Here is a 16,215-nt window from a genome sequence, read left to right on the forward strand (position 1 = left end):
TGTTTTGTTTTTTTACACCAGATTAATACCAGCCTAACACATTAATGCCATATCAACAAATGCTAAATGTAAGTAGAGGTTAACATACACCCCATTTTGAGGGGCTGTAAATTATTTATCTTTGTTTTTTTCATGCTGTTAAGGGAAAGGGTGTTCTGGCCTTCCTTTTGTTCATTTGTAACATGTAAATTACATCAAAGTTAGTATTGTAGGATATTTACTACAATAACTTTACCTATATACAATGTTACACAACTCCGATACAATTTCTCCCTTGTTTCCAGCCTCACCCCTTACCTCCTCCTCTTTCTCCTCCAACCCTTGCGTGCAGTGAAGCAATGCAAAATACCATTGGGAGCTGCCTCCTTTATCTATTGCATTTCTTTCCTTTACACCAGCTATATATCTTTAAAACATTAATGCCATATCTGATAACACACACACACACACACACACATATATATATATATATATATATATATATATATATATATATATATATATATATATATATATATATATATATATATATATATATATATATATATATATATATACTGGCAAGTCGCGAACTATGTAATGCTCCAGAGCAAACTCTACACCATGTGCTCAGCTCTTGCCAGGTTTCGTTATCACTTAAACACAGGTACACCTGGAGACACGATAACATTCTCTTTGCTCTGCGAGACCTCTACACTTTAACGCTAGGCCCAGCATGGGATATCGCAATCGACGCTACTCGAGACGGGAACACTATCGTATATGACCAGCACACCAGTACCATACCCCCGGATATATTGCCTACTACTTGCAGACCAGACCTCACTGCTATAGACAGGGTTCAACGCAAAATTCACATCATGGAATTGACGTGTCCCTTGGACTCCGCTGAATCCTTTAACAATGCACAAGAAAGAAAATCAGACAGATATGGACCATTGATCGGTGACTTGAGTGATATTGGCTGGGAAGTGGATTTCATAACGGTGGAGATTGGAGTAAGGGGGATATTAGCTCCCGGTACAGTAACATTTATGTGCAATAGTCTGGGAAAATCGAAAAAATCTATAATAAAGAAATACCTTGCCAAATGTACTAAACTAGCCCTCATGTGCAGCTATACAATATACAATCTTCGGGATGATGCTGACACTTGCCCCACACATATTGTAGATATATAGAGTATATTTTTTCAGCAGTTTTTTTTTTTTAACTATTTGATCGCATTTAGATTTGTACTTGTCGTTCTCTTAAGTTCTTGGTTGCTTGGTATTGTCTGTCGTTTTAATCCCTTTATCCTTTTATTATCCTTAGTGTGGCTTTCTGCTAGCTGCGGTCGTTGAGACCTGTCATGCTTTTTATAGTCAATTTTATCTGTATTATGTACATTGAGAATTGATAGAAATAAAATATATATATTTATACATATATGTATATATATATATATAGAGAGAGAGAGGTGGAGAGAGAGGTGGAGAGAGAGAGGTGGATAGTGGTGGAGGCATAGAAAAGTGTGACTGTTGGTATTATAATCATCACGCTGAGCTTGTTATAAGTCGTTTTTATGCTTTGTAATAGTCAGCCACATCCTCTGTTATCAATATATTATTATGCCTTACTCACTTGCCTCAATGATTGTCTTTTTTGCCAGTTTATAATTGTTTACAATTAGAATTTCAATGGACATTGCCTAATCTTAAACAATTGTAAAAGAGATAATGCACTGCCCTGGAAACGTTGTTTCATCCAATGAAAATCAATCTAAATCATATAAGGAACGATTAAATCAGACGAAAATATTAATCTTAGGAGAAGGATAAATGTGCCTATTTATAAAAGTAATACTAATAATAATAATCACGTCATTATTAAAAATACGTGCACATGTTTTACTGTTTAGCACTATATTTTGCCCCCTTTCCACTGTTTTGCACTCCATTTTGCACCGTTGAACTACTCGATATTTAGAAGACTTATACTCACTGAGTAGGCTAAAGGCTTCCTTAGACTGAGGAGTAAGTTATAATAACTAATGTGATGTTGTTTATTACATGGTTTTGTTAGATTGGCGCAGAATTTCAACCAACGGAACATGCATTTTTTCAACTTTGAAACTAGATACAGATTGGAAGCTCGAAGCCGACACTTTCTAACCCTCTCACACTCCGCCATCCACTGAATTATTTAATATGGCTCGACTTATACGCACTCTACATAGGATCCATTCAATAGACGAACTTCGTTGTAGCTCACTCGTTCTTCACACACTCTAACAAATCTATGTTGTAAAAAGCGTTTACAGGTAAGGTACCACGACAAATTGTTCCATTGACGTAATACACTAGATTCGTCACTTTTCAAAGGCTGCTAGAGTTTATAGGTAAGAAGCTTTCAACTGAGATGTCCTCGTACCCATCAAATGATAGTTGATAGCTTGGGCTATTTTGTCACATATGATTTAAGCACCATCTCCGTTTAAAAGAGGTGAACGAGGTGGGTCAGCTAGAAGAGTCGGACGTTTAGCACAGTACTTCCCAACCCATCAGTCAGCTCTCGTAATCACCTGTTTCATCCAGGAATTACAAAAACGCCTCATATCGCCTTAAATAGTTTATCTCTGTTTAGACCTTAAAATGTTAATGTCATCCTCTTCAACATCCAATCATTAAAGAGAATGATGATGACTGTAAACATGTGAAAATAAATGTCCATATGGAACTACTTAAGCGGGACGGTACTCTTTCAGGCGGATGTAAAACTACTTTTAACAGCGCTATTTTACCTATACGCTTTCTCGTTCGTATGCATGATAACTCGTGTTTATAACAAGTATGAGTGTACATCCTTTATTGAAAACGCGTATAAACACTTTCCGTTCGTTTAAACTTACGTAGGTTTTAAACTGAGATACCTAGTCAATATGTAACACTCAATTCCCGGTTTCCATTTTGGTAATTTTTGGTCGATCATAGGTTTGAAAACTCATTATTCTGTCAGCAACTCTAGGGGAAAAAAAGCAGAATTTCGTTAAAAGCAAACCCAAAAGCTAATACTACGAATAAATCGTTGTCTTGAAAAAAACGTGAAATAGGAAGTTGCTAAGAAAACATAAAGATCTAAAAAATCTGATACTCTTCGATGTTTGTTGAAATGTGTGAGAATGTGTTTGATCGGTAAGCGTGTGCTATTTTATAATATCTAGGAATGACATCTAAATTTCTCACCACATTAGGCACGCACATAGCATCATAACAGTGTTTCTTCCCTTAAAACCACTGTCTTTTTAGCACTAAAATATACTATATACAAGTATTTGCTTTTGGTTTCTTTCATTTAAATGCTCCAAAGATGGTTTTGAGTACAGACCGAGATACCTCTTCCCGTGAAAATTGCGTTTCAAGAGATAGCAGAGTGATTGGTGAGGTGGTAAAATTACTAATGTCAAGATTGCTGTCGTTACGACAGTAAGTATGGTACCACAGGGAGAAGTTGGCAGCCATGTTCTTACAGTTGTGAGAAAAAAAACCTGAAATTTGGACAACACAGTGTAAAACACGGGGCCAATAATGGTTCCAAATATCCACGTATTCTGCAGCTCTAAATTTGGTTGAGACGGAATATTCATCGGCTGTTGGCTTAGATGCCACCATGGGTACTTAACATGGGCTTGAGGACGTCATCATGTGTGTTGGTTACACACACACATATATATATATATATATATATATATATATATAGACATCGCAGACCCACTTTTATTCGCCTAGTCTTATATATCTTGAACATAACCCCTCACTTACAAGTGTCGTCTACAAAGTTCGAAAATGTTTATTGTCTTTTAAATGGCATAACCATGTGATACTGCCTTTACCATGGCTTTTTGTAAATTTATGTTGCATATGGACTTTGCAGTTTAAAAGTGACTCTGTAAACCAAATCAATTGAAAGATAACCATAGGTCATAATGTATTTATGTTAAGGGATCGCGTGTTACTTATGATTGTTTATCTCTTCCATTAGCAGGCAATGGTATCACTGCTCTGTTAACATGTTTAAGATATTCTAGGAGCTCTAAACTACAAACAATACACTCTGGTGAACTTTCGTTTTATATCTTACATTAGTATATGATATTCTCTTACAAACAGGATTAGGTATCCCGTAGTGATACAGTGAAATGACCAAAAGGGAAATGCTTTTCACAGGCGCCTAGCGAGGAATTTGCCAAGGGAGGCGAACCTGTACGCAAAATATTAGAGCCGTAGATTCGGCATAGCGTCCAAGAACATTTTTTGGCCCAAAATGCCTCCCAGATCGCTGGAAATGGCACTTCCCAGGCCTTGTACGTTGCATCTAAGCATTTTCTATGTTGAAATTACTAGCGATATCATTAAAACATACAAACAAAATTGCTTGAGGGGGGAGGGGCGAACGTCCCCTTCGCCCCCTCTCCCTTTGCTACGCGCCTGGCAATTCCCCAAATATCGCCTTCCCTGAAATATTCACAAAATCTTCCATAACGCTTATTGGAGAATGAAAATGAAAAATAAGTAACCGAAACTTGACATTTCTTCTTTCAATTAACTTACCAGCCTTGATTTGCAAACAGTCCCTCTTTTACTGATAAACTGGTTCTACAAATTTAATGTAGGCATGGAACCGGGGGAGGGGTTTAAGAACGTGGGTTGGTATTTGCTTTAGACAGTAGGTATGCGTAGGATTTGATTAGAGAGAGAGAGCTTTAAGTTAGTCAAATGAGCGACCAAGCATATTTTAAAAGAATATTTCTTTATATGTGAGAGTAACGTTTTCTTCAGTTTGTGATAGAAAACTTCATGAATGGTCTGTCCAAACTTTCCTGACAATGGAAAGTAAAATCGGGAAGATCGGAAACATGCAGTAATAAATGCTCTCTCGCACCCTAAATATTATTTTCCTGTCGTGATTTAGAGGATTTAAACATGTGATATTGTGTCCAAATAGCAGTTATTTGTCAAAAGTCTGTAACCACTAGTATTTATTGATGACAATCGTATCACAAGATGTGTTAACAGCGGGTTTGCATGTGAACCTTGAAGAATGTTATGATGAGGTTTTACTTATCACCTTATCGGTGACGTGGCCGTGAATGAAGGCGGTGGCTTTGAAGTTTGCGGTTCATAGTAAGGTGTATTTGCCATCCAAGTGCAAGCTACGGTTTTACCAACTGAACAAATAAATTGAAAAGATTCCATATTTGAGTTAATTTTATGTTGGCTTGTTTTTCATTGTTTTGGTAAACGCATATTTACAGTTTAGAATTCAGGCTTAAATGAAACTAAATTATCATGCCTAGCTTATCATATCAGATAAACAATTGTTCTTTGCAGCTCTCATGGTTAGCTCATTGATTTTCATACATGCCTATATTTTACAGTTTTTATGTGAAATACGGGATCTTTGGTACCTTTTAGAGAGCAAATATTTTTTAGAATCTGAAGTTGAACGTAAAATTCACACTTCGGTATGACAGGTCTTGGCCTAGGCTAAGCTGTGAATTTGATGTGGATATGCCAATCAAAGTTTGGCTGGAAACAGATTGTACCATTAAATTAAATCGTTCCTAGCATACCTAACAACGTTTAAATCATTTATATTAATGCGATATAAATCGTAATAATAATGCGAAGGAAGTTGGAAATTTGATCAATAATTAAATTGTAAATGGATGAATTTCAACCATTCAATCCTACAAACAGATGAAGATATGATCCTAAGTGGCTCGGCTTATACGCACTCTACATAGGATCCATGGAGTGTTTTGCTCCATATTTAGGTTTGGTACGTTCATGTTGTACAGACACGCAGGTCTCTTATAGAAAAGCGTAGAAGAGACATCACATTATCAACTTATACACGAAAATCTGAAAATTACATTGACACATAGTACCAGGTGTGCCGATAAATTTATGAATTTTGACATTTTGACAAGATCCAATGAATGGTAAAGATGTTGACAAACAACAAAGCTGATATTACTCTCAATATCACAGTTGTATCGGCCTGCCCCCTCATTTACACACACATGTATTCAGGGGTGCACTCTGTACAATCATATCACTTGGGTAATACGCCCTCAATAACAGTTATACAAAGCCAATTTATACGCATTAACACACCAGTAGAATCACTGTGGTCGAGTGGTACGTGACACTGAGATCCAGGGTTCGATTCCTACCTTCGCCTGATGAGTCCCAAAAGGACGAAACCAGTCATGAAGTGGAATTTTTCTGGTGTGTTATTCTATGTGTGTTATACTATGAGTGAATAAGGGGATTGCAGGTAGTTTGCCCAGAAGTGTTCCTCAGAGATTCCTCAAAATCATTTTCAGTGATTTCAGAGATTACAGCTAAGTAATTTTCGCCGAACTATGAATGGACGATATGATAATAAGGGCTGGAGATCCCAATTGTTCATCGTCCAAACATGTGATGGAAATAGAGATGAGTTTATGGTAAGTTGGCCATGTAGCCTATTAGTGCGACATTAGCGAACAAAATGTGTCACAAACTCCCCCAAAACGCCAGGCCTCCAGACTTCACACTTGGAGGGTATGTGGCTGGGCATGATATATTTTATTACGTAATATTTCTAATGCCAAATAACCAAACGCAGTTTTTGGGGCTATCGGCATGAAAAAATGCCCAAAACCATGCAGTAATTGTAGTGAAAGCTGAAGGTTTTACGACTTTAACTTCTGAAATATAAAATAAGTCACTCGGTGTTAACGTAAGCTTTGATACCGGCTCATGGGAAACACTAATTAAATGACGGGAAGACTAAACCTGAATTTGACATGAGTATTCAATCGGAAGTGAGTATTAACTTATTGTTCAGCTGTCTGTGGCATCAGAGACTCCCTCTTTCGTATGCATCATGTTATTCATTATATTTTATCATTCTGTTCAGGTAACATGTTGGCTTTTGTATATCACAAGACACGGTGATCACATGACCACTTCCACATACATGTTCCTCTCAACTCTAACATTACCATCAATAAAGAGCCAACGTATCCTAGACATGGCATTGTAGACCATTTGAAGACATGAACCAAACATTGTATCAAACATATCGCATTAACATCGTCTCAGTAGTTTCGTACTAGTGTAACTCTTATCAATGACCTGTTATACTGTGCCCAATGACTGATATCGACCTAATAGCTTTACATAAACACTCATGAACTGTATAACAAGGCAGAACATTTGCTGCTATCGTATTCTATTTCACACGTTAAATATAGTAAGTTAATGCTGTAGTGTAGCAAGGTTTTTTACTGTGATTTTTTTTACATAAGTTTGCATAATGACATTGGATACTGGGCCCAATGACTGATATCGAACTATTAGCTATACATAACAACTCATGCACTGTATTGCAGGGGAGAATATTCTCTTATTCTCTTATTTCACACGTTAAGGAGAAATTAATGTTTGGTGTAGCCAGGTTTTTACTGGGGTTTTTAAAAACAAAATCAACTGATCGTGCATTGTAGCCTTATTCGCATATTGATATTCCGAAGGAAGTATATATATATGAAAAACGATTTGACTACTTGAAAAAAATTATTTAGTTTGATCTTCATATCTTCATGTCTTAAAAAGCTGTCAGTGTATGGAACAGTTAGAAACAAACTTGTATCACGTTACAAATTAGAGCAAAGTACGTTGACACCCTAACGCTTATCGCTCTTCTAGGTGTTGATTTCTGCAACAACGTTTGCGATGATTAAGTTACAAAGTACAGTTAGCAGTAAGTAAACATGAATCATTCCTATATGAGAAGTAGCCTACACATATTAGGCACTATACAGCTTGGGGAAGACCAAAGACTAATTCTACAGGTAAGTATAGTGTGTAGTTGTTTCCCTGTTTCTGTGCAATATTAGGTACTTCATAGGAGTTAATGTTTCGTCCTCTACATACTTTAAGTTCTTCGCTATCGCAAAAAACACTACAAGCCTCACATAAGCGCTAATGACAACGTCTAATACAGCACTATATCGTTTGATTGATGCGTGTTCTGGTTAGCCAAAGTCACATACTGGCTACAAAGAAGTACAAGGAAAATGTCAGCTTCTTTCAATTAATCACAGTGCATTATCAAAGTTACCGTCTAACCAGTAGGTTGAACGTTACCAGCTAACTTCTCTGGTGCTGTTGCCTGGAATACACAACATATTTTTATTTTCGAATGTGCCACGAGTCTATACCAAATTTATTGTTCCATATACTTTCAATGAATTGATGGCCTCACTTTATCTAGCAACCTTGTTAAAGTTATCGGCTTGATATACCACGTTTATGCTTAATCATAGACCCAACTAAATAATGATTAAACGTATCCAATATCCACGTTTTGGAGGGAAAAGTTTAGTTTGTCATTTTATCTAATTGTATCCATACTACTACACCCTGCTTTGTTCATATCATATGTAGTGATAACGAGGATGACAGAAACCAGATTGTATTATTTTCAACAGCTCAATATAATACAAAATACTTTAGTTCGTATTTACTTCACTTCCAAGCTAAAAGTCCAACATATCTTGATGACCGAAATGAAGCTACCCTTGTTCTGTATTTCAAACATGCCAATAACGTTAGTGTAAAATAAGTTCGCATTTTAAGTAATATCGTGATGGAGTGACGAACCATTTAAATGATAGCATCCATATATTTTGTCACATTTGGATCGCGCAATTGGTTATCTAAGTGTCTTGAAAGGATGAAGTTAGGCAAAGTGGCAGTATACACCACAACAAATAAACAAAACATTTTCCACTTCCACGCTGTGAAATTCTTCATAGGTATTTCAGTTTCAAGAATTGTCCATAAAGTATATTGATGTTTGCTACTGTGTTCGGATTGTATAGGTCATACGTTGTAATACTGGAATTATTTATTCAACACCATACAAGGAATGGAGGTCCCATGTATGGGATATGCTACACTGTTTTGCAATAAAAATTGTAGTACAGTGTACATATATTTATGTTGTTTCCCTAAAAAGCTATCATTTAAGTCTTTTGAGGAGTAAACCAAATGTCATGTAGTACAGTCCCTAATTAACTTGTTGTGTTCAATGATATTTCTCGCTTTTCTAGCAGAGAATAACTAAGTAGGTAATGTTTCCTTGTGAAATTGCATCTTTTATTTAGAATTGGTACATGATAAGCATATATCTTACATATTTTATTTATAATTAGAAGCATGGCGATTCAGTATTCGGAAAATAATTGCGGTAACAAACATCATTGTCGAGAAAGTCTTTTGCTTCGTTTAATAATTTACGTGAAGATTACTGTTGTGAATGTAAATTCTCTTTTTATGAAATATGAATTTCATTGAATACATCACCATCTCTGCAGATACTATTTGGAAGAAACATGTGTTGAAAGGATAAGACATCGTTTCGCATTCATGAGTTTCCGGACAGGTGTTTCTTTCATTTTGGGAATATGGAATGTCAGGTAAGACATCGAATTATATTACAATTATACTAGTCCGTTGCAACAAGATAAGTTTAGAAGGCTTAGAGAAAGGAATGAGGACGAGAAAATTAATGGCGACTTTAGTTTAGTTTAACTGTGTCCTATGTTTTTAAATTATTTGTCAGATTCATCATGCTACAATACCATTTTATATATGATCTTTAACTCCAGGAAGAAAGTAAAGGGTCCCTAGAATCCATCGACGACTTTAGATTGTCTCTCAAAATCGCCAAAAAAGAATTGGAATGTTCTTTGGACAAGGTTTCATTTCGGGGAGAAGATGAATTATTGCCACGTATAAATAAACAATTGATCGAAATAACAACGAATCTACTGGAGTACTTTGATGCGTACCTGCTGAGGGTTGTTACATCATGCACAAGGTTATGTAGAACAATAACAATGCTTTTTCAACCTTATGAAGAAATGGAATTTGATCAATGGATTAACGAAACAAAGACTTACAACACATGTTGCAGTGTACTAATCAATCTCCATAAGATAATGTTAGACTCATTAGATGAGATAACATTCAAAATTTGTAATTTTTTGACTGACTTGGACAACAGAGAAAACAAGAACACTAAATTGAATAAAGAAGTGGAGAAGAAAGCTAAAAGGAATCACAAAATTGCAACTGCATCTTCGTTCGTACCAATTTTCGGAGTTGTTCCAGCATTGGCAATGAATTCAAGTGCCAAAGCAAGTACAAAAAACGCACAGGCTATTATGGAAGTACTGCCTTTGATACAGGTGATTCGTTCAGTAATTAATGATAGACTAGTGCCTGTTAGAGATCAACTGGATTACCATCTTCGTGAAACCATGTCGTTTTTTGAAGATATTAAAGATCTGTTAATTAGTCTTCATGATTTTTCTCTACAAGGAAAAGAAACTAAAACAGAATTAGATAAGACAAAATATATTGTAATAGCTAAAGGACGTTCAGTAGAACTGTTATTTTTATGTGACAGCCTTCCAAATTCACTTTCCAAGATGAGTAATGCAACTCCGACACTTTCCAACCAGGAAGAAGAGAAAGTATTGCATAGGCTTGATATAATGATTGCCAAGTCATCGGAAGGCACGGGCAGTGAAAATGCGAAGGAAATCACACGTCATTTGTTTGAGATGTAACGTAAGCACAATGTGAGTTTATGGCTCTTTGCAAACAGGATATGACCAACTGAGTGTCAAGTATCCAGATCATGACTGACACTCTTCATTGTAGAGCCGGCGGCGGATTCAATCAAATATGCGTGTATTATTTGGTATGTCTAAGACTTTATGAACAGGACGATAGCCAAGATAAACAGCTTATTTTAAAATACATTATCTTTAATACATTGTATATCATCAAAAACCAAAAATGGTGATGTTTATTCCGTAGACGACATTTGAAATCCCGAGCCTTAGATCATTTAATGTTGTTGTGATCCTTACACAAACTTGCCAGTTGCTGTTTCCATAGTTCATGTGACGTTTTCAGAGAAGTAATAATTTTGTCGTAATGTCAAGGCAACTACTGTCCAGTCTGTATAAATTTGATTTGAGTTATATTAGTTCATGTATGATGTTTTCATTCGATGTTTTCTTTTTGCTTTGGTTTGTTGGCTGAATGATAGACGAAATGTTTTGAAGCTGATAGTTTGAATTATCTTAAATATTAATAATAAGAAACAAGGCAACACAAATTTAATTCCTTATCGACAAACTACCATGGAAACGATGAAATATTAAACACTACGTGTGATCAATATTTCATAATAGGGTTTGCTTTGTCAGTTTTAAAGTTTGCACTTAAGTTAATTGTCTGTTCCCAAATAATTCACAAGCTAGTAATTCAAGCTGTCTCAAATATCATCCCAAAGTTTGGCCATGTTGGTCAATTTGTTGGCATATTTTCAAAATCATCACCATTATTTTTATGTGTGGATGTTAAAGAGGATAAAATCAACTTCTGATGGTCTATCAATTTGAAGGATTTAGGTGATCTAAGGTATTTAAAAAAATCTTGGGTGAAACAAGAATAGTCCGCAGCGACAGCTGAAAGGTGGGTAGGGGAGTAAATGCTAAATTTGAGCCCTTCTAGCTCAAAATCTAAATAGTCTTTTGTTTCTTTGTACTGCTTTTCATTCTCGGTTTGATTCTTTCCTCCTAGGTACATTTCATAGAACCTATCATCTAACATGGTCTCATTCCTTTCTTTATGATGTTCACTTTGATTGGATTCTTCCCATTAAATACATTTTATAGAACTCATTCTTTCTGGGTTTTTTCAAGTATTTCAATCAGTTTTGGTTTCAGTTCAAGCTTTTTTCATTTACTCGAGGGTTACATAGTTCACTCTTTACAAGGAAAAAATAAAGCATACAAACATACAAATGAATAAAAACAGCAACAAGACAGAATAAAAGGAAATATATGATTACTTAAAGGCCTTATTAAAGAGAACTGTCTTCAGAGCTTTTTTGAAAGAGAGAAATGTGGATTGATCAACAACCGAAGACGGTAAGCCGTTCCATAGCCTGGCCCCAGTTACAGAAAATACCTCACAAGATACCACACAAATAATGAAATTTGTAAAATTTTAAAACAGAAATCATGATTGGACATAACATTTATGCCATATCATCTGTTTGCTCAAAGCTTACATATGAACTCCAAGTTGAACACTTTGCGCGTGTTTCGTAATTTGAACCTTCTTTTGTTAATTTGTTATCTTAAATCTATAGAAACAATAAAAGGAACGACTTTATATGTGTGGACGATCACTTCAGCAATGAAGAAAAGAAGATATATATCTAAGCCTACACAGATTCAATATATTGATGTTTTTTGATAACGGCAGACCAACGACTACAAACTATTTTAATTTGCAATTCACACATACCAAAATGACAACATTAGGTAATGTAATACTTTAAAGGGTATATAGTCAATGGTGGTCAAGTATCAAACTTAGTGATCTCCTCCTAAACCGTACGACCCATCGACGTCAACCTTGTTGGTTTCGTGTCTCGTATTGGATGCTTTGCCTCCATGACTTACAACGTCATAGGTTCAAAAGTTTAAAAAAAAGAGAAACATCTTGGTCATTTACACGGATACCAAAATAACAAAAGGACTGAGACTCTCAAACCCATGCATGAGTGATATGACCAATCTCCAACTGTCCACTGTCAGTTCTTTGGAATACATCTATTCTTTTCTAAATATACAAATACCGCTTTCGGGGACTTTGCCCGACTCCGTGTACTCACACTCATCCAATAACAGTGTTGTTTCTTACTTTTTTTTTAAATCTCCCATTTGGAGTTGAGTTTTCGAATCGTTGCATCCGGTTCGTCATTTAAATTTTCTAAAGAAATCTAGGTGGCCTCATAATTGCTCTACATTTCTATGAACAATGGTGAAAAAACGCCCCACTGGAAATACTTATGTTGAACACATATGAAACCCACTGTATTGGAGGGTTCTCGTGGCATAATCCTTATTGTGTAGTATGTCTATGTATAAACGTACTCTATACTATCATGTAACGAGTCATAAGACTACGTCAATTGCTTCTGTGAAGTACGAATCATCACCATCTATAGTAAACTACGGAGATTACACTCAGTAAAAAATATATCTATGGATGTCATCAACAGAATTAAGGACATAAGAGGCATTAATTAACACATTCAGTCCTTGTTTTTTGTCAGCACGTTACGATGTGTGATGTTTGGTAAAACATCCATAAAGGCTCCGAGCCATATTGTCAGTGAGCAGTTTGCACAATTACACTGTCAATAACGCATTCGATAAAGCCCCACAGAAAAAAAAATACAATTACTTTCATAACTTTTTTTTTCATTACTAACTCAAATTATGACCATCTTTTACAACCTCGACTCGTTCCGGTGTCCACTGAACCAAATAGCATCCGCTCAAAGTGAAATCCAAAGTAGGAATGTCCATAAAAAGCCGATGAAAGCCTCAGGTCATGTGATTTTTCTGATTTCGCTACACAATTATATGTAGCTATGAAGCTGAAGATGTAAGAATGTTGTTGATGTACATAGGTGGTTGCATATTTTCTTTTCAACTGGATTGAATCAAGTTGTGGTGAGCATTGAATCTGGGATAAAATCAATGATACTGTTAAAGACATGTAAATGGTTAATGAAAATTGTTAGTTTTGTTCTAACTATAGATCGAAACACACAAAAAAAAACTATTATTCGTGTAACGTCGCCAAATCAAAGAGTGAACATTTCTTGCACTCAATATGCGTTATTGAAGAATGTGTTTTTCATACTTCTCTTTCTAACGTGCTTTACGAGACAATGTAAAATATTTTTTGGGTTAAATCCTTAGCCTGATGGACTATGTATTTGGTGAGTACCGTACATGTCTGGGAGAGGAATGTGGATCCACTACGAATACCATTTAACGCCAGAGGTTAAATGTTATAACTAAAAAATGATTTGGCTTGTGGCAAAACTGTGCAATGGCAAGAACGTTGAAATATGTGTCCAGCAAACTCAGCCATAACGTATAGGGGTAGCACCACAATTAATTAGTCCCATTGACTCACACACTAAACTCGTCACTTTTCAAGGCCGCTAGAGCATAGATAGATGTTATCAACTGACATGTGCTACCCACCACATAATAACTGATAGCTTTGGCTATTAAAGAACATTCAAGTTTAACCACCATTAGAAGACATCGTTCTTTACCTCAACAGAATAGTTGTTGATGACCGATGTAAAGGAAGTTTTGAATTGTTGGGTAACTATTCCCTACACATACCTCATACGTCAATGGAACATGAAGGAAAATATATATGTGCGAATTCAGTCGGAGACTCTTCTGTCCATTACTTAATCATACAAGATTTGCATTCATATTAATAATTGTTACTTTTTACAAAGAAGCTGTCCAGTTGACTACCAATGTTGCAACGGTTAGAAAATATTGTACTAGTAATAGTAATTTGCTGAAGCAGTATAAGTCTTTCGAGAAAGCTAAGAGCAACCTACAAAGTATTTGTAAAAGAAAATGATACCTATTTATTACAAAATGTAATTTTCTGCTTTTAATTGAATTTTTAACTTCAATGTCTTTGCCTGGAAGATAATGCGGAATTCGACAGACGTGTAAACCATATGCTGCAAGTGAATACATTGTTGATGCTTTAAGGGGCTCGTGATCTGGTCTTTTGAAATCCACTGCCATTTCTGCGATTGAATTATCAGTTTTCGAATGGAAGGACGAGGTTGAAATGTTTCTTAATCCATTTTCCTTCGATATCGGCTCAAATATATATATATATATATATATAATATAATATGTACCTTAGGTCGACAGTTTATGGTAAAAAAGTGTACCTTAGGTCAACAGTGTACCTAATGTTTTCACTACCATTTTAAGACACTTTTTTATTGTCGCAAATAGCTTTATAATGTTCTCCGTCCTCTAAAACGTTCATTTAATAGTTTTGGTTAGGGTCGGTTCAGGGTTAGGGTTAGAAAAAAGGGTTAGGGTTAGATTAAATTTAGTGTGTAAGTCAATGTAAATGTCGACCTAAGGTAGGATCCATAGTTATATATATATGTATATATATATATATATATATATATATATGACATACAATCTGCGTCCACAGCGTATTGGTTAGGGTGTAAGCATATAAAGCGGAAGGCCCGGGTTCGAATCCCGGTGGGAGGCTGGAAATGTTTTCACTGTTTTGGATTTTCCAACTCACTACGATTTCAATTATATATATATATTCATTTGCCTTTATCGTTTACCATCATTTTATTTACAAAGTATGTTCGGTGTATCTCTTTCGACATCCGGCTTTAGGAATCACAAATGATTTTGAGTTGGTTAGCATCATGTTTGATATCTAGAGTAAGGCAAATTATGTCACCAAAAACAGAACTAGTATTGTTCGATACAGGTGACAAACGCCTACAGTGGCAAAATATTATGGTAAACCAGGAATTGTTTTCAAAAGAGGTCTGGTAAGTTAATTGAGTTTGGTTAACTTATTTTTTATTTTTGTTCTCAAATCAGCGTCGTAGAAGATTTTGTGACTTTTTTGGGGGGGAAGGCGATATTTAATTGCATTTTCGTCCGTGATGGTGAAAATGACATAGTCATAGCACTGCAGCTCACTGGGATGTTACATTCTCTTTGTAAGAGAATAGACGATACCAATGTTACACATAAAACAAAGTTCACAAATTATACTGTTTGTTCAGTTCAGTGTACCTAGCTTATCTAAAAAGCATGTAAATAAAGCAGTGATATAATTGTCTGCTTATTGATAATAACTGAGCATAAACAATCATAAATTTGCTCTCAAATCTAAAAATAACATGCGATCCCATTTGGACAGATACATAATGAACTTTGATTCACCTGATAGGTTATCTTTCAATTGATTTGGTTGACACAGTCACTTTGAAACTGCAAATTGAACCATGGTAAATGAAGCATCACATGCTTATGACATTCAGAAGACAAACAGTTATTCGAATATTATATGCTACACTTGCAAATGAGGGATTATGTCCAAGATTTATAAGGCTAGGCGAATAAATATATATATATATATATATATATATATATATATATATATATATAGGAATAACGGAAAAACTGTTAAACAACTATGCTGCATT

General features: G+C 35.4%; 1 protein-coding gene across 1 annotated transcript; it reads left to right on the top strand.

Moving 5' to 3' along the window:
- Positions 1 to 7,826: 7,826 nt before the first annotated feature.
- Positions 7,827 to 11,797, top strand: LOC139982182 (uncharacterized). Its single transcript, XM_071994769.1, has 3 exons — positions 7,827 to 7,885; positions 9,413 to 9,514; positions 9,707 to 11,797. The coding sequence occupies exons 2-3, from the start codon at positions 9,503 to 9,505 to the stop codon at positions 10,670 to 10,672; spliced, it is 978 nt and encodes a 325-aa protein (XP_071850870.1). The 5' UTR covers positions 7,827 to 7,885; positions 9,413 to 9,502; the 3' UTR covers positions 10,673 to 11,797.
- The last annotated feature ends 4,418 nt before the right edge of the window (positions 11,798 to 16,215 follow it).

Source organism: Apostichopus japonicus, chromosome 16, assembly GCF_037975245.1.
Source record: "Apostichopus japonicus isolate 1M-3 chromosome 16, ASM3797524v1, whole genome shotgun sequence".
In the NCBI taxonomy this organism is placed as follows: Eukaryota; Metazoa; Echinodermata; class Holothuroidea; order Aspidochirotida; family Stichopodidae; genus Apostichopus; species Apostichopus japonicus.